General features: G+C 40.2%; 1 protein-coding gene across 21 annotated transcripts in view; it reads left to right on the top strand.

The window, feature by feature from the left end:
* MLIP (muscular LMNA interacting protein) overlaps positions 1–27863 on the top strand; it is a 295306-nt gene that overhangs the window by 158950 nt on the left and 108493 nt on the right. For 19 of the 21 annotated variants that reach the window (XM_070777791.1, XM_070777786.1, XM_070777788.1 and 16 more), the window contains one exon: positions 7626–9182. The exons of 1 other annotated variant lie outside the window; for it this stretch is intronic. In XM_070777791.1, the coding sequence (XP_070633892.1) occupies positions 7626–9182 (1557 nt within the window). The remainder of the gene's footprint in view (positions 1–7625; positions 9183–27863) is intronic. One more of the 21 variants, XM_070777778.1, reaches the window with a different exon arrangement.

The raw sequence follows: 27863 nt of genomic DNA, 5'->3' as shown, positions 1-27863 counted from the left end.
GAAAACAGTAGAATAGGAAAGACTAGAGATCTCTTCAAGAAAATTAGAGATAACAAGGGGACATTTCATGCAAAGATGGGCACAATAAAGGACAGAAATGGTATGGACCTAACAGAAGCAGAAGATATTAAGAAGAGGTGGCAAGAATACACAGAAGAACTGTACAAAAAACATCTTTATGACCCAGATAATCACGATGGTGTGATCACTCACCTAGAGCCAGACATGCTGGAATGTGAAGTCAAGTGGGTCTTAGGAAGCATCACTATGAATAAAGCTAGTGGAGGTGATGGAGTTCCAGTTGAGCTGTTTCAAATCCTAAAAGATGATGCTATTAAAGTGCTGCACTCAATATGCGAACAAATTTGAAACACTCAGTAGTGGCCACAGGTCTGGAAAAGGTCAGTTTTCATTCCAATCTCAAAGAAAGGCAATGCTAAAGAATGTTCAAACTACCTCACAGTTGCACTCATGACACACGCTAGTGAAGTAATGCTCAAAATTCTCCAAGCGAGGCTTCAACAGTATTGAACTTAACTGAGAATTTCCAGATGTTCAAGCTGGATTTAGAAAAGACAGAGGAACCAGAGATCAAATTGACAACATCTGTTGCATCATCGAAAAAGCAAGAGAGTTCCAGAAAAATATATACTTCTGCTTTATTGACTATGCCAAAGCCTTTGACTGTGTGGATCACAACAAACTGGAAAATTCTTCAAGAGATGGGAATACCAGACAATCTTACCTGCCTCCTGAGAAATCTGTATGCAGGTCATGAAGCAACAGTTAGCACCAGACATGAAACAGTGGAATGGTTCCAAATTGGGAAGAGTACATCAAGGCTATAAATTGTCACCCTGCTTATTTAACTTATATGCAGAGTACATCATGTGAATTGCCAGACTGGACGAAGCACAAGCTGGAATCAGAATTGCCAGGAGAAATACCAATAACCTCAGATATGCAGATGACACCACCCTTATGGAAGAAAGTGAAGAGTAACTACAGAGCCTCTTGATGAAAGTGAAAGAGCAGAGTGGAAAAGCTGGCTTAAAACTCAGCCTTCAAAAAGCTAAGATCATGGCATCTGGTCCCATCACTTCATGGCAAATAGATGGGGAAACAATGGAAACAGTGACAGACTATTTTTGGGGGCTCCAAAATCACTGCAGGTTGTGACTACAGCCATGAAATTAAAAGACAATTGCTTCTTGAAAGAAAAGCTATGACCAAGCTAGACAGCATGTTAAAAGCAGAGACATTACTTTGCCAACAAATGTCCATCTAGTCAAGTTATTGTTTTTCCAGTGGTCATGTATGGGTGTGAGAGTTGGACCATAAAGAAAGCTGAGCGCTGAAGAGTTGATGCTTTTGAACTGTGGTGTTAGAGAAGACTCTTGAGAGTCCCTTGGACTGCAAGGAGATCCAATCAGTCCATCCTAAATGAAATAATTCCTGAATATTCTTTGGAAGGACTGATGCTGGAGCAGAAGTTCCAACACTTTGGCCACCTGATGCAAAGAACTGCCTCATTGGTAAAGACTCTGATGCTGAGAAATATTGAAGGCAGGCAGAGAAGGGGACTACAGAGGATGAGATGGTTGAATGGCATCACTGACTCGGTGGATGTGTATTTGAGCAAGCTGCAGGAGTTGGTGATGGACAGGGAATCCTGGCATGCTATAGTCCATGGGGTCGCAAAGAATGAGAGACGACTGAGCAAGTGAACTGAACTTAACTGAGCAGACCAAAAAGATGGCAAGCCACTGTTCCGAGGAAGTGTCTTCCCCAAGTTAGTCTTCAGGTTTTTTTTTTTTTTTTTTAATCAATAGTAAAAAGGAAGGAAGGGTGGTTAGTTGTTGCAAACTTCTTGGTGTTGGAATCCTTTGTTCTTGCAGCTGTCCATATAGGTCAGGTCATGATGTTCCTATAGACTGCCAACAAAATAGATGTTATTCTCTGTTCCACAATGTTTTATCTCTTTAAGAATGGGAAATGTTATGCCTTTAAAATTAAGAGCCTTGAGAATGGGCTCTCCTGTATATTTCCGGCTATAGGCAATATAATGTAGCATAAGCAATGGAATACAAAGGGTAAAGTTAAAGAAACAGATGGCTCTATTGCAGTAGGTGATGCCTACTCAGGAGCATCTCCTGTTTGATTAAGTTAAAGTCACCTGATTAGGAACTTTAAATGCATCTGCAAAATCCTTTGCCAGGTTCGATTAGCTAGAAGCAAGTCACAGTTTCCATCTATAATGAAGAGGGGATTATGAAGGCAGACGATGAGGGCTTCTGTGGGAAGTTACTTTAGGGTTTGTTGGCCACAAGAAATAAGGAAATCAACACAAAGATATAGATTCAGAAGTGACTCAGAATAAAGCTATGTGGACCTGTGAATAGGGTGTTTATGGATGCCACAGAACTTGGTGCATGTATGTGCACATGCTTCTATCGGTTAGCTTTTGCTGCTTAATGAACTGTGCCAAAATTGTGTTTTCAAACAGCAATCATTAATTTAGCTAAAAAATGTACAGATCAACAGTTGTCTGTGTTCAGCTGGGTGGTTCTACAGATCTGGGTCAGACTCAGGTGATCTTTACTGTGGTTCTTGATGTGCCTGCGGTTGGCTTCTGGGTCAGCTGCTGGCTGGTTAACTGAGATGTGGTCTTGTAGTTCTTCCAGTGAGGAACTGGGCTCATTTACATCAAGGTGATGCTGTCCACTCAGCAAGCCAGCAAGCACCAATCCACAAGTGCTTTTCAATTCAATATGTCTTATATTACATTTGCTAATGACCCACTGGTCAAAACAAGTCATATGGCCAGTTGAGGTTAAAGGGTAAGTGAAGAAAAGGACTTTGCCTTTCTTATAAAAAGAGTAGAAAAATGTGGGTATTTTTACAGTCCACTACATGATAGTTATTACTTTTTAAAGATTGTAAGTATTCTGCTTTTAGGATGAGCAAATCAGTAAAAAAAAAAAAAAAAAAAAAAAAGATGGATACATAGCTTATGGGGGGGCGGGGGACTGATGAAATGGGATCCTGGAGAAAAGAAAAGCTGCTGGAATGCAGAGCACACTGGGGAATTTGCATTTTAAAAAGGGAAAGTCCATTATATTTCCATAGAATGAATGAAAGGGGAGAAAGAAAGTTCTAGAAAAATTTAATTTTCCTGGTAGTCTCAATTTTCCTTGGATAAAAATAACCTAGGTCAGGAAATGGCAACCCACTCCAGTGTTCTTGCCTGGAGAATCCCAGGGACGGGGGAGCCTGGTGGGCTGCTATCTATGGGGTCGCACAGAGTTGGACACGACTGAAGCGACTTAGCAGCAGCAGCAGGTCATCTATTGAATACAGTGAGGGTGGTGTTGGGAAAAGAGTTTGTGGAGAGTGTTAACTTTGTTGAAGGCTGTTGTTTAGAACAGGAGAGGAAGCTGGGGTCAAAATATAAGAGAGGGAAAAAAATCCCAAACAGTCCACACAAAAGGTGAGTGGTACACAGCCCTGCTGAGATTTACAGAGCTTACATTTATGTTGGTGCCCATCCACAGTGCCTTACCAGCGCATGGGTGAACTAGAGACAGGGACCCCCTCTGCCTCGTTCAAGAAACGCCTTTCTCACTCTCAGTTGATACCCTTATGCAGGACAAACTCATAAATAAGTGCAGTGGCCCTGCCAATCAACAGGATTATATTAGATTTTTTAAAATAGTGGCTTTAGGTAAACTAGATCTAGGAGCATAAGGACAGTTGGTGGGACTGATTTAAGAATAACAACTTGCCAAGTGGATCTGCAAAAGAACAAGACAGAATGTTGACAGTGCTTGCAAAAGGTTGAGATTAAAAAAGTAATTTTAAAACCTAAAATGCAAACTAGCAGGGGTTGAGGGAGATGAGCCTGGGTCATAAGAGAAGGGCTCTGTTGTGAAGGAACAATCGGTTCATGGTAGGTATGGGGAGGTGTTGATGGCACTATGAATGTCCATCTGTGAGAAGAGGACAGAGCAGTAGGTATGTTGGGAGACCTAGCTGTTACAACGTAAGGACTGCATTTGAGGACACGGGAGAATCAGAAGTTTCTGCCTTGTATGACTGTGTCAGTTGAGGGGAAAGAGTACAACTGTATATATGGACCAACCTGGTTCAAATCTTCGTCACTATTCAGAACATCAGGCGGCAGCAGATCAGGCACTCTGGCTTGGAGTCTGATGTCTCAGAATCCATGGACACGCTGGGAAAAAACTGAATATACACAGAAGCAGTTAATTTTATTTGTTAATTTTTATTGAAGTATTGTTTATTTACAATGCTATTAATTTCTACAGTACAACAAAATGATTAAATTATATATACACACACACACATATATATATATATACTTTTGCAAATTCTTTTCCTTTGTGGTTTATCATAGGATACTGAATATAGTCCTCTGTGCTATATAGTTGGCTCTTGTTTATCCATCCTGCATGTAATGCTTTGTACCTGCTAACCCCAGTCTCCCACTCATCTCTCCCCCAAACCTTTCTCCCCTGGCAACCACAAGTCTATTTTCTGTCTCTGAGTCTGTTTCTATTTTGAAGTTAAGTACACTTGTGTCATATTTTAGATTCCACATGTAAGTGATACCATATGGTATTGTCTTTCTTTTTCTGACTTACTTTGCTTAGTATGATAATCTCTAGTTGCATCCATGTTGCTGCAGATGGTGTTATTTCATTCTTTTTTATGGTTGAATAATATTCCATTTCACATATGTATCACGTCTTCTTTATCCATTCATCTGTTGAAGGACATTTAGGTTATTTCCATATGTTGGTTATTATGAATAGTGTTGAGAAACAGTTAATTTTAGACTTACTAAAATGACAAGGCAGCTCTATTACAGAGATTGGTTGTTCAAATAACTGATAATCTCTATTATGCAGGATCCAAGGGTGGATTTAGGATAAGGATCATCCACCTGATGAGAGCAGAACATTGCAAGCATCCTCTGTTATGGGGATTATTGTGAATGTATTCAGAGCTCAGGATAGTTTTTCTAGGAGAAAGCTTTGGAAATGATTTGGAAGGAAGCATATGGTGAGGGGGTTTCAAGGAATCAGAAGAGAGCTGGGGATGAGAGAACACGGTCAGCAGTGTTTTTAGAGAAGTTTCTGAAGCAAAGGCATCAACAAAGGTCAGGTTAGAAGATAAATGGAGGAGAGGACAGAGAACAGGCTTGAGAGAGAAGGAATTAGAGTACATCAGTAACAAACCTAGAGAACAGAACAGAGGGTATTAATGGGAGAGGATGAAGGGGTTGAAATAATTTGCAGGCACTAGAGAAGTGTATTATCCCCTGTTAGGGGTTTACAGGTGAGAGGCAAAATAAAAGGCCTATTCTGAGTAAGTTGACTAAATTTTGACAGGTATCCATCCTTTCTTTCTGCATAAAATTATTCATGTCTTTATACCCTCTTTTTTTTTTAACTTATTAATAAGAGGAACTCAAGAAATGAATCTTTTTCATTTACATGTTACAAAAGGCATTCTCCTCTCCTGGGAATTTTATAAGAATATGGTACCATATTTTTATTTTAGTATAATTTAGGATAATATAAAATTTGAAAAATATATTGCAAATGCTTATTAGTACATTGATTAGAAAAATATAATAAAAACATTCTTAGACTCTTCAGAATCTTTCTCTTTGAACTTTTCTTAGTTTTTCAGTAATCAAGTTTTAGAATTACTTATATTAGGTAAGACAGGACTTCATGCAATAGAATGTTTGGTAATTAATTAGAAGCCATGGTCTTGAGGAAGTTGGAGAGAAGAGTCTTTTCTTCTGATGAGACCCTCAAAATCACAGTCCTGTGATTTTAACAGGATAATCAGGATGAATTAGTGAGTTTGTTATATAAAATGAAGTTATTTGGAAACATGGCTGAAAAGGTAATGGGATTTTTGTGGCTGTGATTAATTTAAAATTTTTTTATACCAAAAGCTATGGCATAACATAAAAAGAGACTCTACATACTCTTGAAATTTCTTCATTCCTTCTGTGAGAAGAGATCAATCATTGGAAACAGAGAACTTTCACTTACAACTAATCTTATGAGTTGGTTTTACAAACACTGGATAAGCAGAATTGTTTCTAAGTAGAACTTATGTGAGGAGGTTGTTAAACTTTCTATCTCAATTTTATTGAATTCTGCTTGATTTTCAATTATCCCTGATTTTCAGTATTCTGGGTTACATGCCAAAATATTCAAAAATTATTTATGTGGCAAGAATTCTGTGTTGCAAATTTACAAACAAATTTACATATGAAAAGAAAGGAATATTTTGGGTACATTAATTCAGAAACATAAGTTTTGGATGAGTTGTTTGCATTTATCAGTTTTAAATATTTTTAGGACTCAAAGCTCTGATGTGAAAATCTTTGCATTCGGTCTGATGGGCACCTTTTTAACATGTTAAAAAGCAAAATCAAGAAATATCTTTTACTGAGTTTATAAATGAAGCTCTTGCTAAGTTAATTATTATGGTTGTAAGCTTATCTGATATATACTAAATATATATAATATTATATAACATATATAACTTAATAAATATTTATTAATATTTTTGATAACAGATATGTTCTAAATTCTTTGGTACAAATATTTTCCTTTCCCTTATGGACTGAGAGACTCCATTAAATAATTTTGAAAGGAAACTGCTCTTTAAAAGATTTGGCTTTAGAATCATTTATAATTTCAGTACTTGTTTTAAAATACAGGATAATTAAAAAAAATAGCACAAGAATATAGATACCCAGTTACTTTATGGGCTCTCCCTAACCACTTTTGGACATGATTTCTTTATTTTCTTTTTATTTGATGTGGATTGGTGAATTGCATTGTTTCAGGCAGATTGCATTTATAAAGTACTATGCTTATCTATTCATTCCTTCCAGCATAACTCACATCATTTGTTAACTGTTCATTCTGACAAGTAATTAGGGAAAATATTTTTCATAAGCTAAAACTCCATTCCTATTTCACCCTTGGCTTTCATTCTCAATTTATCATTGTATGTTGATGTTGGGTGCTGTATCTTTTGAATTCTGGCCATTATTTTCAGGTTTACAATGTGTAGGAAAAGTCTAAGTTTTTAGAATTTTAAACAAAGTGTGTTAAACTTTTGAAATATTGTAATCATTTTTATCATATTATGGTTTATAGTCTTACAATGGAAGAAAAGCTATTTCCTGTTCCAAAGTGCATTTTGAAATTTATATTAATGATGATTTAAATCTTTTCAAATCACCCAATTCCAAAAGAAGATAGCTCTTTTAGATTTTGTCAGTGAATTATTTTCCAAAGGGAGACATGCAAATACAATTTTATATTGATGTGTATTCTGGGGAATAAATGAGATCTAGTGTCTAAGAGTTCACCATTTATTTATATTTTATTTCAAATTCAAAGAAACGCCTCATTAGCAAAATGAGTTTCTTCCATTTGAGGGGAGGTTTAAGGGCTTCCTTTTGTGTAAACGAATAGGACTGTTTGCATAAACGCACGAGTGACAAGAATCCTTTGACAGTTTCACAAATGATGTCCTATGACCCTGTCTATTTCTCTTTCCTCTAGTTAACTTCTCCCACTGCCTCTGAGCAGCTTGCCCGTAAACCACCTGCTTTCTCCTTTGTTTCTCCAACTAATCAGAAAACACCACCTGCCCCAGGCGACCTCGCCAGCGCCTCTGTCCTGGAGGAGTTCCACTCGAGGAGGCTGGATGCCCGCGGGGCCCTGGTGGAAGAAACAACCACGTACTTTCAAACTTCCGCTCACTCTGCACCTTTTTTTGCACCGAAGGGCACGTCCTCGACGTCACAGGTCCCCCAACCCGCTCAGTTATCAGGGTCTCCTTCATCCAGTCCAAGCACAGCACAGCAAAACCCGGGGCAGACTTCTGAAGTCCTCAAGAAGACGGTCACCTCGAACGTCCTTAGTCCCAAAGAGAGTCCGAGAGCCTCTTCTCCTTCACCAGCCTCCGGTGCTTCTCTGAAGTCGAGTGCAGCCTCCTACATCCCCGTGCGCATCGTCACGCACTCGCTCTCGCCGAGTCCCAGAGCTTTCCCCTCCCCTTTCCACGGCTCCTCCTCTACGGTCTGTAGCCAAGCGTCCTCCAGCGGGAGCCTCTCGAGGTCAGGGGTGAAACCCCCGGTGCCCTCCAGGCTTTCCGTCCTCACCGCCATCCTGAAGTCCAGCCCTTCTCACCAAAGGCCCCTCTCCCCGGCCTCCTGTCCCACCTTCTCTCTCAACTCCCTGGCTTCCTCCACGCTCACGCTTGATCAAAAAGTCAAACAAACCCCACCCACACCTAAGAAATCCCTCTCAAGTTGCTCCCTGCGATCAGGGTCTCCAGAGCAAAGGGAAAACCCGGTTTCCGACCTCAGCCAGCCATCCTTCCCCTTTCCTTCTCCCACCAAAGCTGCACCCCCTCCCCAGGCATCGGCCCTTTCTCCCCCAAAACAGGGCGGTAGCAGCTTCGCTTCTGTGATTGTAGAGAAAATGCCATCCCCGACTCTGAAGAGCAGCCCAGTGACTTCCCAGCTGCAAACTGGTACCTCCAGCTCTGTGGGTCTGCCTCCCGTCCCTCCAAGCTTTTCTCCTCTGTCTTCGAAAGGCAGACAGGATGCTGACCCCAGAGGCCCGGGAAAGCCCAGGGATATCTGCTCACGTGCCTCTACATCACCTTCCTCCACATCGTCTTCTGTGTCTCCTCCCACTAACCCAAGGGCCATGCTCTCCTCACCAGAGAGACGCTACCATCCGTCCCCAGCTCTTTCAAACCTGATAAACCGATCTAAGAGCGCACGAGCGCCGGTCTCTAGCCAAGGGCAGATTCCGTCTACTGCACCCCCAGCCCCTGTCTCCAGCTCCAGCTCTGCCTCTCTTCCCTGTCTGGGGTCCTCTGCTCTCCCCCTGGCTAATCCTCCCACAAAAACACACCAGCTCAGTCCCTCCACGCTGCACCCAAATCTTTCCCTGCCTTCAAGACTTGGGAAATCCGAAAGCTCTATATCTGACCACAGATCATCTGTCTCAGCTCCGTCACCTCCCTTCTGTCTAACAAGAACCAAGGAGCTGAGTTCACCTTGTGCATTGTCCATGTCAGCAGGCCCTGAGAATAAGAAACCCAAGGTATTTCTTTTGCACGTTGCATGGTGCATGCTTCTTTTGAAAATAGAAGAATTTTTTTCCAGGGGAAAATCAATGATTATGATATTCATTCTGCTCCTACAAGGAGGTAGTGCAAGAGGATGTAAGACTTGGTGTATTTGAATGTGTGGATGAACTATAATCTGTTTAAAATTGTGCATGTTTCTGAAAACCTCTTTGATTTTGCAAATCCTCTTATGGTAACTTTTTATATCTATGGCCTTAAGGGCATTTTTTTCCCAGGCATAATGAGTTATATTATTGATCCCACAGACGGAATTTAGAGCAGTTAGATGAGATTTGGGAATATGATACATTTATGATTTATTTAATAACATGAACCGTATTATCTACCAAGATATCCTGTACTGATAGAATAGTAGATAGGATTAGTGTAAAATGGAATTTTATATGTCAAGCCCCAAATGATTGTGAAATCAATTTGAAAACTTTCTATTTCTTTTGCTGGCATTTATTTATTATTATTAATTTTTTCCCCTTCTACAATGTTCATTTCTTTATTGTTTTCCATAAACCTCAAGCTAAATCAATATGTATTTAGTTATATATTAATATGTATATGGCAAAATAGAATAGAAATTTCCTTTGTATGTGAAAATTATTTGCTTTATTCTAAACACTAAATCGGAGAAGGCAATGGCACCCCACCCCAGTGCTCTTGCCTGGAAAATCCCATGGATGGAGGAGCCTGGTAGGCTGCAGTCCATGGGGTCGCTAATAGTCGGACACGACTGAGCGACTTCACTTTCACTTTTCACTTTCATGCATTGGAGAAGGAAATGGCAACCCACTCCAGTGTTCTTGCCTGGAGAATCCCAGGGATGGGGGAGCCTGGTGGGCTGCCATCTCTGGAGTCACACAGAGTTGGACACGACTGAAGTGACTTAGCATAGCAAATACTAAATACATAGTGATTATAAAATACAGAAAGAGTGGACAGGCTGGGTATAGGGAAATAGAATTAAGAGAGGAGAAATATTGACTTTTAAATCCTCCGACATAACCTGTTGAACAAGGATGTGGATCAGCATCTATTTTAATATGAGAAGGGAAACATTTGAAGGAGTTACCCATAGCATTCATGGTTCATTTGTTCTGGAAGAAGGCACCTCTGCCCTAGAATGGCACCTCTACCAGCTTCCCAGCTGTTCCCATGTAACTTAGGATGTGGAGTTTATCTGTGGTTAGATAGAAAGCTTAGAATCCAGTCATTATTATACATGTGAAATAAAATTATGAAAGTGCCTGTATTTAGAAAGGGATTGGGATTTTCAGTTCAGTGTGTTGAAATAACACCATTAGAGCATCCAGGTTGATTCCATGGAGATTGTGTTCAATTCTATCTCTGTTGGGGTGGTGAACTAATCATGGAAAAGATCAAAGAGCCACATGATCTTATATTAACAAGATCTTAACCTATTAAGGTTACAATATGATTCACCTTAAAAAGCGTGCATGAGGCATCTACTGTATGCCCACCGCTATACTAGCTTTTTAGAGGATGTGTGTTTTATTTTTAAGGAAGAGATAATCCTTTGTCTTAAAAAACAAATTTTATGTAGCAGAAAAGCATACATGTATATGAGTTTCCCAGGTGGCATTAGTGGTAAAGAACCCTCCTGCCAATGCAGGAAACAGACGCGGGTTATATCCCTGGGTCAGAAGACCCCCGGAGAAGGAAATGACAACCCACTCCAGTATTCTTGCCTGGAGAATTCCATGGACAGAGGAGCCTGGTAGGGTACAGTCCATAGGATCACAAAGGGCTGGACACAACTGAAGCGACTTAGCATGCATGCAAGCATACATATATATACATAATGTGGAGAAGCTGTAGAGACTTAGTAAATTTACAGTAAACCTAGAAAACAAGGACAAGGCAATATTAACAGTATAATACAGATTATGTATAAAATTATAAAAGTTCACTGAATTCAGAGAATATTATTATGGGATATGGTTAGTGAGGTACATTGTCATAAATGTTGGAAGATTTATGTTCCAATGTTTAGGATTTAGCTTAATGAAGAGGAAAGCAGTTGGCATTTCAGAAATGTTAAACAACCTGACCAAATATACAAAAGATGGTCCCAGATGAATGTATGTGGACACATAAGAATACTGGTCTTATCATCAACTAGTGATAATACCAATGATAATTATAGAAACAAGATCAAATACTCTCTGTGAATCATGAACCATCACAGTAGTTACACAAAGCAGTTAAAATTTAATTAGAAGAGACTATGTCTGTTATTTTTGTTATGACTGTGTAAGATTGGCCGTATTATTTTCTCCATTCTCTGTACTAAGAAACTGTTGTTCAATGAATAGCTTGCTCAGGTAATGTTTCTTATGCTGACTGAGATGACATTTATAGTAATTGAAGTCTACGGAATCTTGAAGCCATTTTTTTAAAAACTGAGATTTATTGCAACAAAGCAGTAACTCATATACATTATAATTTTAGCCTGATTTATTAATTCTTAGGAAGGAAATCATCATTATGAGATGATGATTAGAATGATCAATTGATATAATATTTGGATCATTTTAAAATATATTTTTCCAGATTATGAAGTCCTTCTATTTTAAAAAGCAAATGAGATGGAAAAAATCTTTTACCCTAATTCTAAATTTGAAAAAGTGGTTTATTTGAAGTAAATGAGCTGGTGGTTATTTTTTCAATACATATATGTTATTATGGAATTCACTTGTGATGTATTAAAAAAAAAACCTGGTGATTTAAACATTACCTTTTCCTGAATTTATTGACAATGATCTCTTATACCACACTGCATTATACTTAAATTATTCTTTACCTTTGTGAAAAGTAGTTTTACTCCACTGGCTTCTTTAGAGAGTTTCTGTTAATGGCACCCCACTCCAGTACTTTTGCCTAGAAAATCCCATGGACAGAGGAGCCTGGTAGGCTGCAGTCCATGGGGTCCCTAGGAGTCAGACAGAACTGAGTGACTTCACTTTCACTTTTCACTTTCATGCATTGGAGAAGGAAATGGCAACCCACTCCAGTGTTCTTGCCTGGAGAATCCCAGGGATGGGGGAGCCTGGTGGGCTGCTGTCTCTGGGGTCGCACAGAGTCGGACACGACTGAAGTGACTTAGCAGCTGCTTTGTTTATGTTTTGCCCTGTTTTTGAAGAGTTGGAAGAGGATGAGCCTGAAGGGAGTTCTGATAAAATCTTTTTGTCCTAAAATCAAGTTTTTCGATGACCTTTTCCTCCACAGCTCACTTACTACTCCCAGTATTGAAGAATTCTTGGCATTTGCTTTATTTATTCCTGTTTAGTTTCTTTATTTCCAAGTTCATATAATTCAAGCTTATAGAAATGCATGATAAAATTTGATGAACTGTATTAAAATATGAAGAGTGGTTATAATTTATCCATTTTTATCTGTTTCTTTGAACAGAAGAATGTTTCATATAATGGATAAAATTTATAATAACTTCTGATAAATTAGTTTCTCTTGAATAATACTCTTCTTTATCATATTTATTTCCTCCCTTTTTTTTTTTTTTGCTATTATCTCTCTAGGTAAAAATCAGCCCGTGTGTGTGTGTGTGTGTGTGTGTGTGTGTATATATATGTGTGTGTATATATATATATATATATATATGTATATATATCGGAGAAGGCAATGGCACCCCACTCCAGTACTCTTGCCTGGAAAATCCCATGGACAGAGAAGCCTGGTAGGCTGCAGTCCATGGGGTCGCTAATAGTCGGACACGACTGAGCGACTTCACTTTCACTTTTCACTTTCGTGCATTGGAGAAGGAAATGGCAACCCACTCCAGTGTTCTTGCCTGGAGAATCCCAGGGACGAGGGAGCCTGGTGGGCTACTGTCTATGGGGTCACACAGAGTCGGACACGACTGAAGTGACTTAGCATAGCATAGCATATGTATGTATATACATACATATATATGAAAGAAAGTAAAGTGAAGTTGCTCAGTTGTGTCCGACTCTTTGCGACCGTATGGTCTGTAGCCTACCATTCCCCTCCATCCGTGGGGATTCTCCAGGCAAGAATACTGGAGTGGGTTGCCATGTTCTTCTCCAGGGGATCTTCCCAACCCAGGGATCGAACCTGGGTATCCTGCATTGCAGGCAGACTCATTACTGTCTGAGCCACCAGGGAATCCCTATATATATAAATAGATCAGATCAGATCAGTCGCTCAGTCGTGTCCGACTCTTTGCGACCCCATGAATCGCAGCACGCCAGGCCTCCCTGTCCATCACCAACTCCCAGAGTTCACTGAGACTCATGTCCATCAAGTCAGTGATGCCATCCAGCCATCTCATCCTCTGTCGTCCCCTTCTCCTCCTGCCCCCAATCCCTCCCAGCATCAGAGTCTTTTCCAATGAGTCAACTCCTCACATGAGTTGGCCAAAGTACTGGAGTTTCAGCTTTAGCATCATTCCTTCCAAAGAAATCCCAGGGCTGATCTCCTTCAGAATGGACTAGTTGGATCTCCTTGCAGTCCAAGGGACTCTCAAGAGTCTTCTCCAACACCACAGTTCAAAAGCATCAATTCTTCGGCACTCAGCCTTCTTCACAGTCCAGCTCTCACATCCATACATGACCACAGGAAAAACCATAGCCTTGCCTAGACGAACATTTGTTAGCAAAGTAATGTCTTTGCTTTTGAATATGCTATCTAGGTTGGTCATAACTTTCCTTCCAAGGAGTAATATATAAACTTGAGTATAAAAAGTTCTTTAAAATGAACACTGATGGATACTGGAAGAGATAAAGCTTACCCCAATTCTCAGTTTCTTTTGATGTTTGACTAGCTTTGCTTAAATTGCTAAGATTATTTTATAGATTGATAGGCGGAAATAGACAAAAGCTTCAGGATATCAAATAATTTCTGTGTTTTTTGGAGTTTATTATCTCTCTCTTTCCACTGTGGTTCTAACCTGAGCACAGAACGCTCTTTGAAGTCAAAGAGTTTCAGATTTAAATCAGCTTCCCTCAGTGCCAGATCCCAAGAGGAGAGTGGTCCTATAATATGGAAGACGATCAAATTAAAATATCAGTGCCTAGAAGGTATTAGTTCCAAGCCTGGGCTGTATTCTCCTTTGATATGAAAATAAAATGGAACAGCTGGATAATGCTGAGCTAAATTCAGGGGTAAGACATGTTTGATATTTCTTTCTCATAGAACCTGAAGGTTCTGAGTCTATATAATGTAATGGCTATATTTTAATTTCGGATGTGGTTGAAAATACTACTTTACATTATAATCATGGCCCTAGACAGGATGGGTGTCTCCTTAAATGTTGCTCCCACGGCTCTTTGATCAACATGTGTATTGTTGGAGACCTTGCTTTTCGCCTTGGGAAAGCCTGAATATCAGAAAGCTAATACACAGAGTTGTATTTGGGCTTCTAATATATTTGCCTTCACTTATAAAATAGTTTCTATTTTTCTCCTAGTGGGTTATCATGGCATTCCATATGGAAATTTGGGATGGTCATTATATCAAAAACTCATTCATTTTGCCCCTCACTGATGATGGTCCACAGCTCTGTGAGGGTCCAGTGGTGTGGCTGCCCTGGCCTGAATGCTCTCTGGGCACATAGCTTATTTAGATAATCATTTGGGAGCTTTTTGATATTTCCTGAACTTTTATAGCTGATGTTTCATTTATAAACTCTCATTCCTTTGAGGCATCATAATATTTCCAAATATATCACACTGGAAACTTGGTGGTAAGCTTCCATGCGACTTTCTCCATTTCTGCTGACCCTCATGTAATCTGGGAAACAAACAATATGAAATGTACCTCCATGAGGAAAAATGGTTACTCTGGGTTCAAAACAAATCACTCATTCCTACAGTCAGTATGTATCACGTGCTTATTATGTATACCTTTCAAAGTTGTGAAGATGTTGAACCAACATTGCACTAAATGCCTGCTGGAAGAACATTTACAATCTACGGGGAGAGAGAAATGACCCTGCTCTTCAATGAGTATATTTTCTTGTCTATGAGAAGATCATAAGTGGTATGGAGAAAAGTCTATCAGGGCAAGAGGTGGTGGTTTTCATAAATTTATATTGGGTGATGCAGATAGGTTTCTTTGAGAGGGCGACATCTGTGGACGTGATGCTTCTTGAGAGAATGTAGTCAGGAAAAATTCCTAAGGCCACAGACCACGGGGCCGGTACAAAGAACAGATAGGGAGCCAGTGTGGCAAAAGTAGAGTGAGTAGGGGAAGCTGAGGCTGTCAGAGGGAGATGTAACTGGGAGAGCTTGGTCCTATGAGGACTTGTAGACCATTTCTAAGTTTTCAATATATTTTAATTTGTTTTTACTGATGCATAGTTGATTTACAATATTGTGTTAGTTTCAGATGTACAACAAAGTGATTCAGTACATGTATACACATACGGTGTTTTCCAGATTCTCTTCCCTTATAGATTATCATAAGATGTTTAGCACAATTCAGTTCAGTTCAGTTCAGGCACTCAGTCGTGTCCGACTCTTTGTGACCCCATGAACCACAGCACATCAGGCCTCTTTGTCCATCACCAATTCCCGGAGTCTACCCAAACTCATGTCCATTGAGTCAGTGATGCCATCCAACCATCTCATCCTCTGTCGTCCCCTTATCCTCCTGCCTTCAATCTTTCCCAGCATCAGGGTCTTTTCAAATGAGTTAGCTCTTCGCATCACGTGGCCAAAATATTGGAATTTCAGCTTCAAAATCAGTCCTTCCAATTTCCTTTAGGATGGACTGGTTGGATCTCCTTGCAATCCAAGGGACTCTCAAGAGTCTTCTCCAACACCACAGTTCAAAAGCATCAATTCCACACTCAGCTTTCTTCACAGTCCAACTCTCACATCCATACATGACTACTGCAAAAACCATAGCCTTGACTAGACGGACCTTTGTCGACAAAGTAATGTCTCTGCTTTTTAATATGCTGTCTAGCTTGGTCATAACTTTCCTTCCAAGGAGTAAGCATCTTTTAATTTCCTGGCTGCAATCACCATCTGCAGTGATTTTGGAGCCCAGAAAAATAAAGTAGGCCACTGTTTCCACTGTTTCCCCATCTATTTCCCATGAAGTGATGGGTCCAGATGCCATGATCTTAGTTTTCTGAATGTTGAGCTTTAAGTCAACTTTTTCACTCTCCTCTTTCACTTTCATCAAGAGGCTTTTTAGTTCTTTCACTTTCTACCATAAGGGTGTTGTCATCTGCATATCTGAGGTTACTGATATTTCTCCCAGCAATCTTGATTCCAGCTTGCACTTCATACAGCCCAGCGTTTCTCATGATGTACTCTGCATAGAAGTTAAATAAGCAGGGTGACAACATACAGCCTTGACATACTCCTTTTCCTATTTGGAACCAGTCTGTTGTTCCATGTCCAGTTCTAACTGTTGCTTCTTGACCTGCATATAGGTTTCTCAAGAGGCAGGTCAGGTGGTCTGGTATTCCCATCTCTTGAAGAATTTTCCACAGTTTATTGTGATCCACACAGTCAAAGGCTTTGGCATAGTCAATAAAGCAGAAATAGATCTTTTTCTGGAACTCTCTTTCTTTTTTGATGATCCAGCTGATGTTGGCAATCTGATCTCTGGTTCCTCTGCCTTTTCTAAAACCAGCTTGAACATCTGGAAGTTCATGGTTCACATATTGCTGAAGCCTGGCTTGGAGAATTTTGAGCATTACTTTACTAGTGTGTGAGATGAGTGCAATGGTGTGAGTTTGAGCATTCTTTGGCATTGCCTTTCTTTGGGATTGGAATGAAAACTGACCTTTTCCAGTCCTGTGGCCACTGTTGAGTTTTCCAAATTTGCTGACATATTGAGTTCAGCACTTTCACAGCATCATCTTTTAGGATTTGAAATAGCTCAACTGGAATTCCATCACCTCCACTAGCTTTGTTCATAGTGAAACTTCCTAAGACCCTCTTGACTTCACATTCCAGGATGTCTGGCTCTAGGTGAGTGATCACACCGTTGTGATTATCTGTGTCATGAAGATCTTTTTTGTATAGTTCTTCTATGCATTCTTGCCACCTCTTCTCAATATCTTCTGCTTCTGTTAGGTCCATACCATTTCTGTCCTTTATTGAGCCCCTCTTTGCATGAAGTGTTCCCTTGGTATCTCTAATTTTCTTGAAGAGATCTCTAGTCTTTCCTATTCTGTTGTTTCCCTCTATTTCTTTGCACTGATCGTTGAGGAAGGGCTTTCTTATCTGTCCTTGCTATTCTTTGTAACTCTGCTTTCAGATGGGTATATCTTTCCTTTTCTCCTTTGCTTTTGGCTTCTTTTCTTTCACAGCTATTTGTAAGGCCTCCTCAGACAGCTGTTTTGCTTTTTTTGCATTTTGTTTTCTTGGGAATGATCTTGATCCCTGTCTCCTGTACAATGTCATGAACCTCCGTCCATAGTTCATCAGGCACTCTGTCTATCAGATCTAGTCTCTTAACTCTATTTCTCACTTCCACTATATAATCATAAGGAATTTGATTTAGGTCATACCTGAATGGTCTAGTGGTTTCCCCTATTTTCTTCAGTTTAAGTCTGAATTTGGCAATAAGTTCATGATCTGAGCCACAGTCAGCTCCTGGTCTTGTTTTTGCTGACGGTATAGAGCTTCTCCATTTTTGGCTGCAAAGAATATAATCAATCTGATTTTGGTGTTGACCATCTGGTGATGTCCATGTGTAGAGTCATCTCTTGTGTTGTTGGAAGAGGGTGTTTGCTATGACCACTGTGTTTTCTTGGAAAAACTCTATTAGATTTGCCCTGCTTCATTCTGTATCCAAGGCCAAATTTGCCTGTTACTGCAGGTTTTTCTTGACTTTCTACTTTTGCATTCCAATCCCCTATAATGAAAAGGACATCGTTTTTGGGTGTTAGTTCTAGAAGATCTTGTAGGTCTTCATAGAGCCGTTCAACTTCAGCTTTTTCAGTGTTACTGATTGGGGCATAGACTTGGATTACTGTGATACTGAATGGTTTGCCTTGGAAACAAACAGAGATCATTCTGTCGTTTTCGAGATTGCATCCAAGTACTGCATTTTGGACTCTTTGCTATGCTAAATCGTTGATGTTTAACTTGAGTAAGTCAGGAAACCACTGGAATGTTTTATATTTTAAATTTATTTAATTTTTCCTGGAGTGTAGTTGCTTTACAAAGTTGTGTTAGTGTCTACTGTACAGCAGGGGGAATCAGCTACGCATAGACATATTGCTGTTGCTGTTTAGGCACTGAGTGAAGTCTGACCCTTCTCGACCCCGTGGCCTATAGCCCACACAAGGTTCCTCTGTCCATGGGATTTCCCAGGCAAGAATACTGGAGAGGGTCGTCATTTTCTTCTCCAGGGGATCTTCCTGGCTCAGGGACACAACCCACGTCTTCTGCATTGCAGGCAGATTCTTTACCACTGAGCCGCCTGGGAAGTCACACATATACATATATAACCCCTCTCCTTTTTGATTCCCTTCCCATTGAAGTCACCACATAGCACTGAGTCGAGTTCCCTATGCTATACAATAGGTTCTCATTAGTTAGTTTTGTATCCTATACCTATCAATAGTGTATATATACGTCAATCCCAATCTCCCAATTCATCCCACCCCCCTTCCCCACTTGGTATCCATATATTTGTTTTCTATGTCTGTCTCTATCTCTGCTTTGCAAATAAGATCATCTGTACCATTTTTCTAGATTCCACTTGTACATTTTAATATATTTAATATAAAAAGTGTTTGTCTTTCTCTTTGTGACTTACTTCACTCCGTGTATCAGTCTCTAGGTCCATCCACATCTCTACAAATGACCCAGTTTCATTCATTTGACACGATTCAATCTATCTGGCTGCTGTGCTGTCACCGTTAGAGGGTGAGAGGGAAAATGGAAGACCTTAGGAAGCTGTTGCAACCACCTGGGGGTGGGGGAGTGATGGACGGTGGTGGCTTTGGTGGCAGTGAAGGAGAAGATAATATTTCTGGGTATATTTTGTAGGTAGATTAGCAAACATTCAGCCATGGTCAAAGCCAGCTGTATGTAAAATGTCATTAAAATAGCTGACACTAGACATGGGTATCTTTTTGTTTCGTTTTTCTCTTTTCGTCTCACTGTCTTCTCCTCCACCTCCTCCACCTTGGCACCTTTCTGGGGATTCTAGGTTTTCAACGATTGTCACATCCCTGCTATCTCAGAACTAACCAATTCTGTATCCCATTCTTTTGCTTCTCTTCAGCTAGCTTTTCCAAACTCATCTTAGGAAGGATTCACACTCAAGTGACAATGATTGACCAAAGCCCTAGTTTCTTACTCCTCAGGGAGTTTTGCATTTTTACTAAGGGATGATTGTGCAATTTAACTCAAAGAGACTTTTCTAAGACTTGAACAGCAGATGAGGAATTAAAATTTTTTTTTATACCTCCTGAATCTTATTGTAATTTTTAATGAAATGTTTCAATTTAAGTCAACAAATATTTGCTGAACATTTGTTCTTTGCCAGCTTGGTACTAGGTGTTGGAAATAATATAAAATCTCTCCTCTAAATGGCCTATGAGGCTAATACGGATGGCAGAATCTTGTAATGCAATGAAATAAATGCTATACACTTGCTAGAAACACACAAAAATAAATCGGCCATGGAGAAGGGACCTGGGAAGAACTGTCCGGGGAACTTCTCCTAGTAGCTTGCAGCCTCTCTGCCTGGCCGTTATCTACAGCCAGCCTGCTCTGCCCACAGCACTTCAGTTATCAGGCTCAGTGTGGACCTTGTGTTCTGCCAGTGATTCAGATGTAAGGGACGTGTCTGGGCAGCCTCCTCCTGTGAATTGGATCAGGGCTTGGCTTGAGCTTTCGTCTCAGGGAGACGCTAACCAGGGCAGTGTAAACAGGGTCCCTGAGGAGCAGGAAGCAGACATTTGGAGTGATGCTCTCAGCCATGTGATGCATGCTTCTAGACAGAGAAGCTGACTGTACTGAAAGTGTAACCATAAGTTCAAATCCCTGATTCTCAAGGCAAGTAGCACAGTTTGTTTTGAGGTCCCATAGCTCTTTATTACTAGAGCCTGTGGTGAACTTAACGTGTCAGTGATGGGGGGTGCGGGCTTCCCTGGTGGCTCAGACAGTAAAGAATCTGCCTACAGTGCAGGAGACCTGGGTTCAATCCCTGGGTCAGGAACATCCACTGGAGAAGGGAATGGCTACCCACTCCAGTATTCTAGCCTGGGAAAGCTCACGGACCGAAGAGCCTGGTGGGCTACAGTCCATAGGGTCCACAGAGTTGGGCACAGCTGAGTGACTGACACTTTTACCTGGGCTTCCCAGGTGGCGCTGGTGGTAAAGAACCTGCCTGCTAATGCAGGAGGTGTAAGAGACACAGGATCGGTCTCTGGGTTGGGAAGATTCGTTGGAGGAGGGCGTGGCAATCCACTCCAGTATTCTTGCCTGGAGAATCCCATAGACACAAGAACCTGGCAGGTTACAATCCATAGGGTTGCACAAACTCAGACACAGCTGAAGTGACTTAGCATGCACACACGCACACACAATGAAGGGGTGATGGTAACAATAGTGGTGGGAAATATTTTCTGAAGGGGAAGGGTGTTCTTGCTATCCTCATCTTCACACCCAGGATTTATGTTGCAATATCTAGCATTGCCTCTAAATAGAATTAGCTCTGATAAACTTGCTTACAAAATACCAGTTCTTTTTTTAAACCTAAACTTTGCCCTGCACCTGTCATGTAGTAGATATTTAGGAAATATTTATTGAATGATGGCTGAAAGCATAGATTGTAAGTTGAAGAGATATAATAGTTATCATTGAATTTTTTTTGCTGGATTCAAAGTCAGCCTAGTTGGTTCTACCTTGTATGATTTGTTAATGGTGATTCCAGTCTGTAGTATTACAGCCTATTATTATTATTTGAGTTATAATAACAGTGATTGGAGTGATTTGTAATTTTAAACCAAAGAGGAGAACTCAATATATTTGATTTAATACCTGGAAGCCTTGAAATGCTGAAAAAGAAATATGTTCCAAATTAGAATATTGTTAAGAAAACACAGAGGAAATATAGTGAACGTAAAAGGCATCTCTTATGGCAATAAGAGTCAGTGATGCTATCTAACCATCTCATCTGTTGCTGCCCCCTTCTCCTTTTGCCTTTGATCTTTCCCAGAATCAGGGTCTTTTCAAAAGTGTTGGCTCTTCTCAACAGGTGGCCAAAGTATTGGAGCTTCAACTTCAGCATCAATCCTTACAATGAATATTCAAGACTTATTTCCTTTAGGATTGACTGGTTTGATTTCCTTGGAGTCCAAGGGACAATCAAGAGTCTTCTTCAGCACCACAGTTCAAAAGCTTCAATTCTTCTGTGCTCAGCCTTCTTTATGGTCCAACTCTCACAATCTGTACATGACTACTAGAAAAACCGTAGCTTTGACTAGATGCACCTTTGTTGGCAAAATGATGTCTTTGCTTTTTAATATGCTGTCTAGGTTTGTCATACCTTTTCTTCCAAGGAGGAAGCGTCTTTTAATTTCATAGCTGCACTCACCATTTGCAGTGATTTTTGGGTCCAAGAAAATAAAATTTGTCACTGTTTCCACCTTTTACCAATATATTTGCCATGAAGTGATTGGACAAGATGCCATTAGTTTTCTTAATGTTGAGTTTCAAGCCAGCTTTTTCACTCTTCTCTTTCACCTTCATTAAGAGGCTCTTTAGTTTATCTTCACTTTCTGCCATTCAGTTCAGTTCAGTTCAGTTGCTTAGTCGTGTGAGATTCTTTGCAACCCCATGGACTGAGCACGCCAGGCTTTCCTATCCATCATCAACTCCCGGAGCTTGCTCAAACTCATGTCCATCGAGTCAGTGATGCCAACCAACCATTTCATCCTCTGTCGTCCCCTTATCCTCCCACCTTCAATCCTTCCTAGCCTCAGAGTCTTTTCTAATGAGTCAGTTCTTCATATCAGGTGGCCAAAGTATTGAAGTTTCAGCTTCAACATCAGTACTTCCAATGAATATTCAGGACTGATGTCCTTTAGGATGGACTGGTTGGATCTTCTTGTAATCCAAGAGACTCTCAAGAGTCTTCTCCAACATCACAGTTCAAAAGCATCAATTCTTCAGTGCTCAGCTTTCTTTATAGTCCAACTCTCACATCCATACATGACTACTGGAAAAACTATAGCCTTGACTAGACGGACCTTTGTTGGCAAAGTAATGTCTCTGCTTTTTAATATGCTGTCTAGCTTGGTCATAGCTTTTCTTCCACGGAACAAGCATCTTTTAATTTCAGGGCTTCAGTCACCACTTGCAGTGATTTTGGAACCCAAGAAAATAAAGTCTGTCATTGTTTCCACTGCTTTCCCATCTATTTGCCATGAAGTGATGGGACCAGATGCCATGATCTAAGTTTTTGAATGTTGAGTTTTAAGCCAGCTTTTCCAAATCAAGAGGCTCTATAGTTCCTCTTCACTTTTTGCCTTAAGGGTGGTATCATCGCATATCTGAGGTTATTATTTCTCCTGGCAATCTTGATTCCACCTTGTGCTTCATCCAGCCTGGCATTTCGCATGATATACTCTGCATATAAGTTAAATAAGCAGAGTGAAAATATACAGTCTTGATGTTTCCCAATTTGGAACCAGTCTGTTGTTCCATGTCCGGTTCTAACTGTTGCTTCTTGACCTGCATACAGGTTTCCAGGAGGCAGGTCAGGTGGTCTGGTATTCCCACATCTTTCAGAATTTTCCACAGTTTGTTGTGACCTACACAGTTAAAGGCTTTGGCATAATCAATAAAACAGAAATAGATGTTTTTCTGGAATTCTCTTGCTTTTTCTATGATCCAGTGGATGTTAGCAATTTGATCTCTGGTTCTGCCTTTTCTAAATCCAGCTTGAACATCCGGAAGTTCATGGTTCACGTACTGTTGAGGCCTGGCTTGGAGAATTGTGAGCCTTACTTTGCTAGTGTGTGAAATGAGTGCAATTGTGCGGTAGCTTGAGCATTCTTTGGCATTGCCTTTCTTTAGGATTGAAATGAAAAGTGACCTTTTCCAGTCCTGTGACCACTGCTGAGTTTTCTAAATTTGCTGGCATATTGAGTGCAGCACTTTCACACCATTGTCTTTTAGGAATTGAAATAGTTCAACTGGAATCCCATCACCTCCACTAGCTTTGTTCGTGGTGATGCTTCCTAAGACCCAGTTGACTTCTCATGCCAGGATGTTTGGCTCTAGGTGAGTGATCACACCATCATGGTTATCTGGGTCATGAAGATCTCTTTTTTTTTTTGTAGTTCTTCTATGTATTCTTGCCACTTCTTTATATCTTCTGCTTGTCTTTTCCATACCATTTCTGTCCTTTATTGTGCCCATCTTTGCATGAAATGTTCCCTTGGTATCTCTAATTTTCTTGAAGAAATCTCTAGTTTCTAGCATTCTATTTTTTTCCTCTATTTCTTTGCATTGATCACTGAGAAAGGCTTTCTTCTCTCTCTTTGCTATTCTTTGGAACTCTGCATTCAAATGGTATATCTCTTCTTTTCTCCTTTGCCTCTAGCTTCTGTTCTTCTGAGCTATTTGTAAGGCCTCCTCAGACAGCCATTTTGCCCTTTTGCATTTCTGCCATAAAGGAGGTGTCATCTGCATGTCTGAGGTTATTGATATTTCTCCAGGCAGTCTTGACTCCAGCTTGTGATTCATCCAGCCCAGCATTTTGCTTGATGTACTCTGCATATAAGTTAAATAAAGAGGGTGACAGTATACAGCCTTGACGTACTCCTTTCCCTATTTGAAGCAGTCCATTGTTCCTTGTCTGGTTTTAACCGTTGTTTCTTGACCTGCACACAGATTTCTCAGGAGATAGGTAGGGTTGTCTTTAAGAATTTTCCAGTTTGTTGTGATCCACAGAGTCAAACGCTTTGGCATAGTCAATGAAGCAAAAATAGATGTTTTTCTGGAACTTCCTTGATTCTTAATATGTTGATATCCAATCTTGCTCTTTCCTACTTTACCGTATTCAATTTGCCTTGATCCATGAAGGGAAAATATATCTTAGAGATGCATAAGGCTCCAGATAGATGAAGTAGGAGAAAGGACATCTGGTTGCTGTAAAGAAGTACAATCTCCTGGTCTAGAAAAATTATATCACAAAAAAAGAAGGATTAAGTTACGACTTCTATTGCAAAACTATTGTAAATTATGGAAGAGATTTACCAGAAAAAAGAAGCAAGCAATTTTTTTTTTCACACAAAATTCCAAGGTAAATTCTGAAAATTATGGCAAATTCTTAGTTTGTGATTGTTTACAAAAACAACTATAACTGGAAGTGAGAGATTTTCTTAAAGCAATAGACGTTTGTTGAATGCCTTCCAGGTTCCAGCTTTCGTGATGTCTCTCATGATATCACGAACAAGGAAAGATATCTTCCTTTTTTCCTATCTTCCACTAGTCCTATTAGAGGTCTAGTGATGTATTCCTGTGAATTCCCACTTGTTCTGAATGTTTAATCCAAAGCATTCTTGAGATCACTCTCTATCTCATCATTTTACTTTAATTTTCTGAATATTATTTATCTTTCTAGGACTTTTCTTTATTATTTATTTATTGTTCATTTGTTTCAGTTCAATGAGATATCAACTCTAGAGAGTAAAGTCTTGTGAGTTTTGTTTACTGCTGAATCTCTAATACTTAGAACAATACACATGACAAAGTGGATACTCAATAATAATTTGTTGAATGACTCTGTTAATTGGACTGCTGTATCCAAGTAAATTTACAAGATGGTTCAATGCCCATCAGGTTGGCAGAATCCAGTAGGCAAGAGCTTTCTGTCCTTAATGTGTGACTTGAATGAAGATAAAAATGGTTCATGAAATAACATAAAAGTTTTAACTTTACAGTTTACAATGACAAACCAAATATAAACCAAATGTTAAAAAGAAATGAAAGAGTAATATTCCATTGTGTCTGTGTACCACAGTTTCCTTACCATTCATGTGCCAATTGACATCTGGGTTGCTTCCATGTCCTAGCTATTGTAAGCAGTGCTGCAGTGAACACTGGGGTACATGTGTCTCTTTCAGTTCTGGTTTCCTCTGTGTGTATGCCCAGCAGTGGGATTGCTGGGTTGTATGGCAGTTCTATTTCCAGTTTTTTAAGGGCTCTACACACTGTTCTCCATGGGGGTGGGTAGTGAGTTGGAGGGGGAGTTCTGGATGAGGAGACACCTGTACACCCGTGGCTGACTCGTGTTGATGTATGGCAAAACCACCACAATATTGTAAAGTAATTAGCCACCAATTAAAATAAATTAATTTTAAAAAAGAGATGAAAGAATTAGGAATTTTAGGCTCTAGCATAGTCACTGTGATCCAATAATATATAAAATGACTTCAATTTCACGCTCTTCTGTATTCTAAACATAACACAAAAACTAAGGAGACAATTCCTATGATTATTATCTTCACTGTATTAATTGAGTTTATTGTCAATATCATGTACATGATGATGATATTCTGCCTTGTGTTAAAAATAATCTAGTTAAACATATCTTTTAAATTTTTACATATAGTAGTGTGTATATATTAATCCCACACACCTAATTTATCCTTCCCCGCACCTTTCCCCTTTGGTAAACATAAATTTTCAAATTTGGTAAACAGAATTTGGTAAACATAAATGTTTTCAAATTCTGTCAATCTGCTTCTGTTTTGTAAATGAGATCATTTGTATCATTTTTTAAATACAACACTGTAAATCAAGTATGCTGCTGCTGCTGCTGCTAATCACATAGACGGCAGCCCATCAGGCTCCGCCGTCCCTGGGATTCTCCAGGCAAGAACACCAGAGTGGGTTGCCATTTCCTTCTCCAATGCATGAAAGTGAAAAGTGAAAGTGAAGTCACTCAGTTGTGTCCGACTCCTAGCGACCCCACAGACTGCAGCCTACCAGGCTCCTCCGTCCATGGGATTTTCCAGGCAAGAGTACTAGAGTGGGGTGCCATTGCCCAAGTATACTCTAATATAAAATCAAAATTAAATTTTAAATACGTTAAAAGAATATTGACAGAGGAAAATGATAGTGGAGTTCTTCAGTTGAGGATCAGTAAGAAAAAGGTTGATAGAGATAGCAGTATAACCATCACACAGAAGAGACCTCTTAGTCAAACAGGGAAAAAAAGGACTAATATCCTCTAGGAGTAAGTTAGTAGAACCATATTTTGTCTCAATATAATGGAGAATTTTGTACTAATTGTAACAGAACAAAACGTGCTACCTTGGGAGGTGTGGTTGAACAAGGGATCAGATTTGGCTAAGGGGGTTGAACCAAATTGCCTTCAATTTCACTTCTGAGTCTAATATTATATGGCATTACATGTATAATAGCAAAATATTGCTCTGACCAAGCTTTTCAGCTATATTCTTTACAGCAGCTGAGGATAGGCGAGCAAAGGTTATAAATAATTATGCACCCTGAAAGATGAGGTGAGGTCCTATGGTAGATGAGTCATGGCTGTTGACCTGGAGCACCCATGTACAAATCCCAGCTATGATTTAGTAGCTAGTGACCTCGGAGAAGGCAATGGCACCCCACTCCAGTACTCTTGCCTGGAAAATCCCATGGACGGAGGACCCTGGTGGGCTGCAGTCCATGGGGTCGCTAATAGTCGGACACGACTGAGCGACTTCCCTTTCACTTTTTACTTTCATGCATTGGAGAAGGAAATGGCAACCCACTCCAGTGTTCTTGCCTGGAGAATCCCAGGGACGGGGAAGCCTGGTGGGCTGCCGTCTATGGGGTCGCACAGAGTCGGACATGATTGAAGTGACTTAGCAGCAGCAGCAGCAGCAGACCTTAGATAAATTCTTTCTTAACATCTCTCTGCTTTGAAGTGAAAGTGAAAGTCGCTCAGTCATGTCCGACTCTTTGCGACCCCATGGACTATACAGTCCATGGAATTCTCCAGGCCAGAATAGTGGAGTCGTTAGCCTATCCCTTCTCCAGAGGATCTTGATGACCCAAGAATAGAACTGGGGTCTCCTGCATTGCAGGTGGATTCTTTACCAACTGAGCTATTAGGGAAGCCTTTTAGTTTCCATATATAAAGTGAAGGTAATATAGTATCTACGTCATAGGTTTGTTTTGATAACTCAGGGAGATAATACACAGTAAGCTTTTAGAGCGTACCTAGTAAGCTTTTAGAGGGTGCTGCTGCTGCTGCTAAGTTGCTTCAGTCGTGTCCAACTCTGTGCGGCCCCATAGATGGCAGCCCACTAGGCTCCTCTGTCCCTGGGATTCTCCAGGCAAGAGTACTGGAGTGGGGTGCCATTGCCTTCTCCAATGCATGAAAGTGAAAAGTGAAAGGGAAGTCGCTCAGTCGTGTCCGACTCCTTAGCGACCCTATGGACTGCTGCCTACCAGGCTCCTCCGTCCATGGGATTTTCCAGGCAAGAGTACTGGAGTAGGGTGCCATTGCCTTCTCCGTTTTAGAGGGTAGTGATTGTTAATTATTATTGCAACTATTGTTACAATTAAATACCCACAAAACCACTGTGGAGTATTAATAACATTTTTTCTGCATTATTTATCTGTTTAGATATTCCTTGGGAGAAG

The sequence above is a fragment of the Bos indicus genome, chromosome 23 (genome assembly GCF_029378745.1).
Source record: "Bos indicus isolate NIAB-ARS_2022 breed Sahiwal x Tharparkar chromosome 23, NIAB-ARS_B.indTharparkar_mat_pri_1.0, whole genome shotgun sequence".
In the NCBI taxonomy this organism is placed as follows: domain Eukaryota; kingdom Metazoa; phylum Chordata; class Mammalia; order Artiodactyla; family Bovidae; genus Bos; species Bos indicus.
This window is presented reverse-complemented; position numbering and strand designations above follow the sequence as displayed.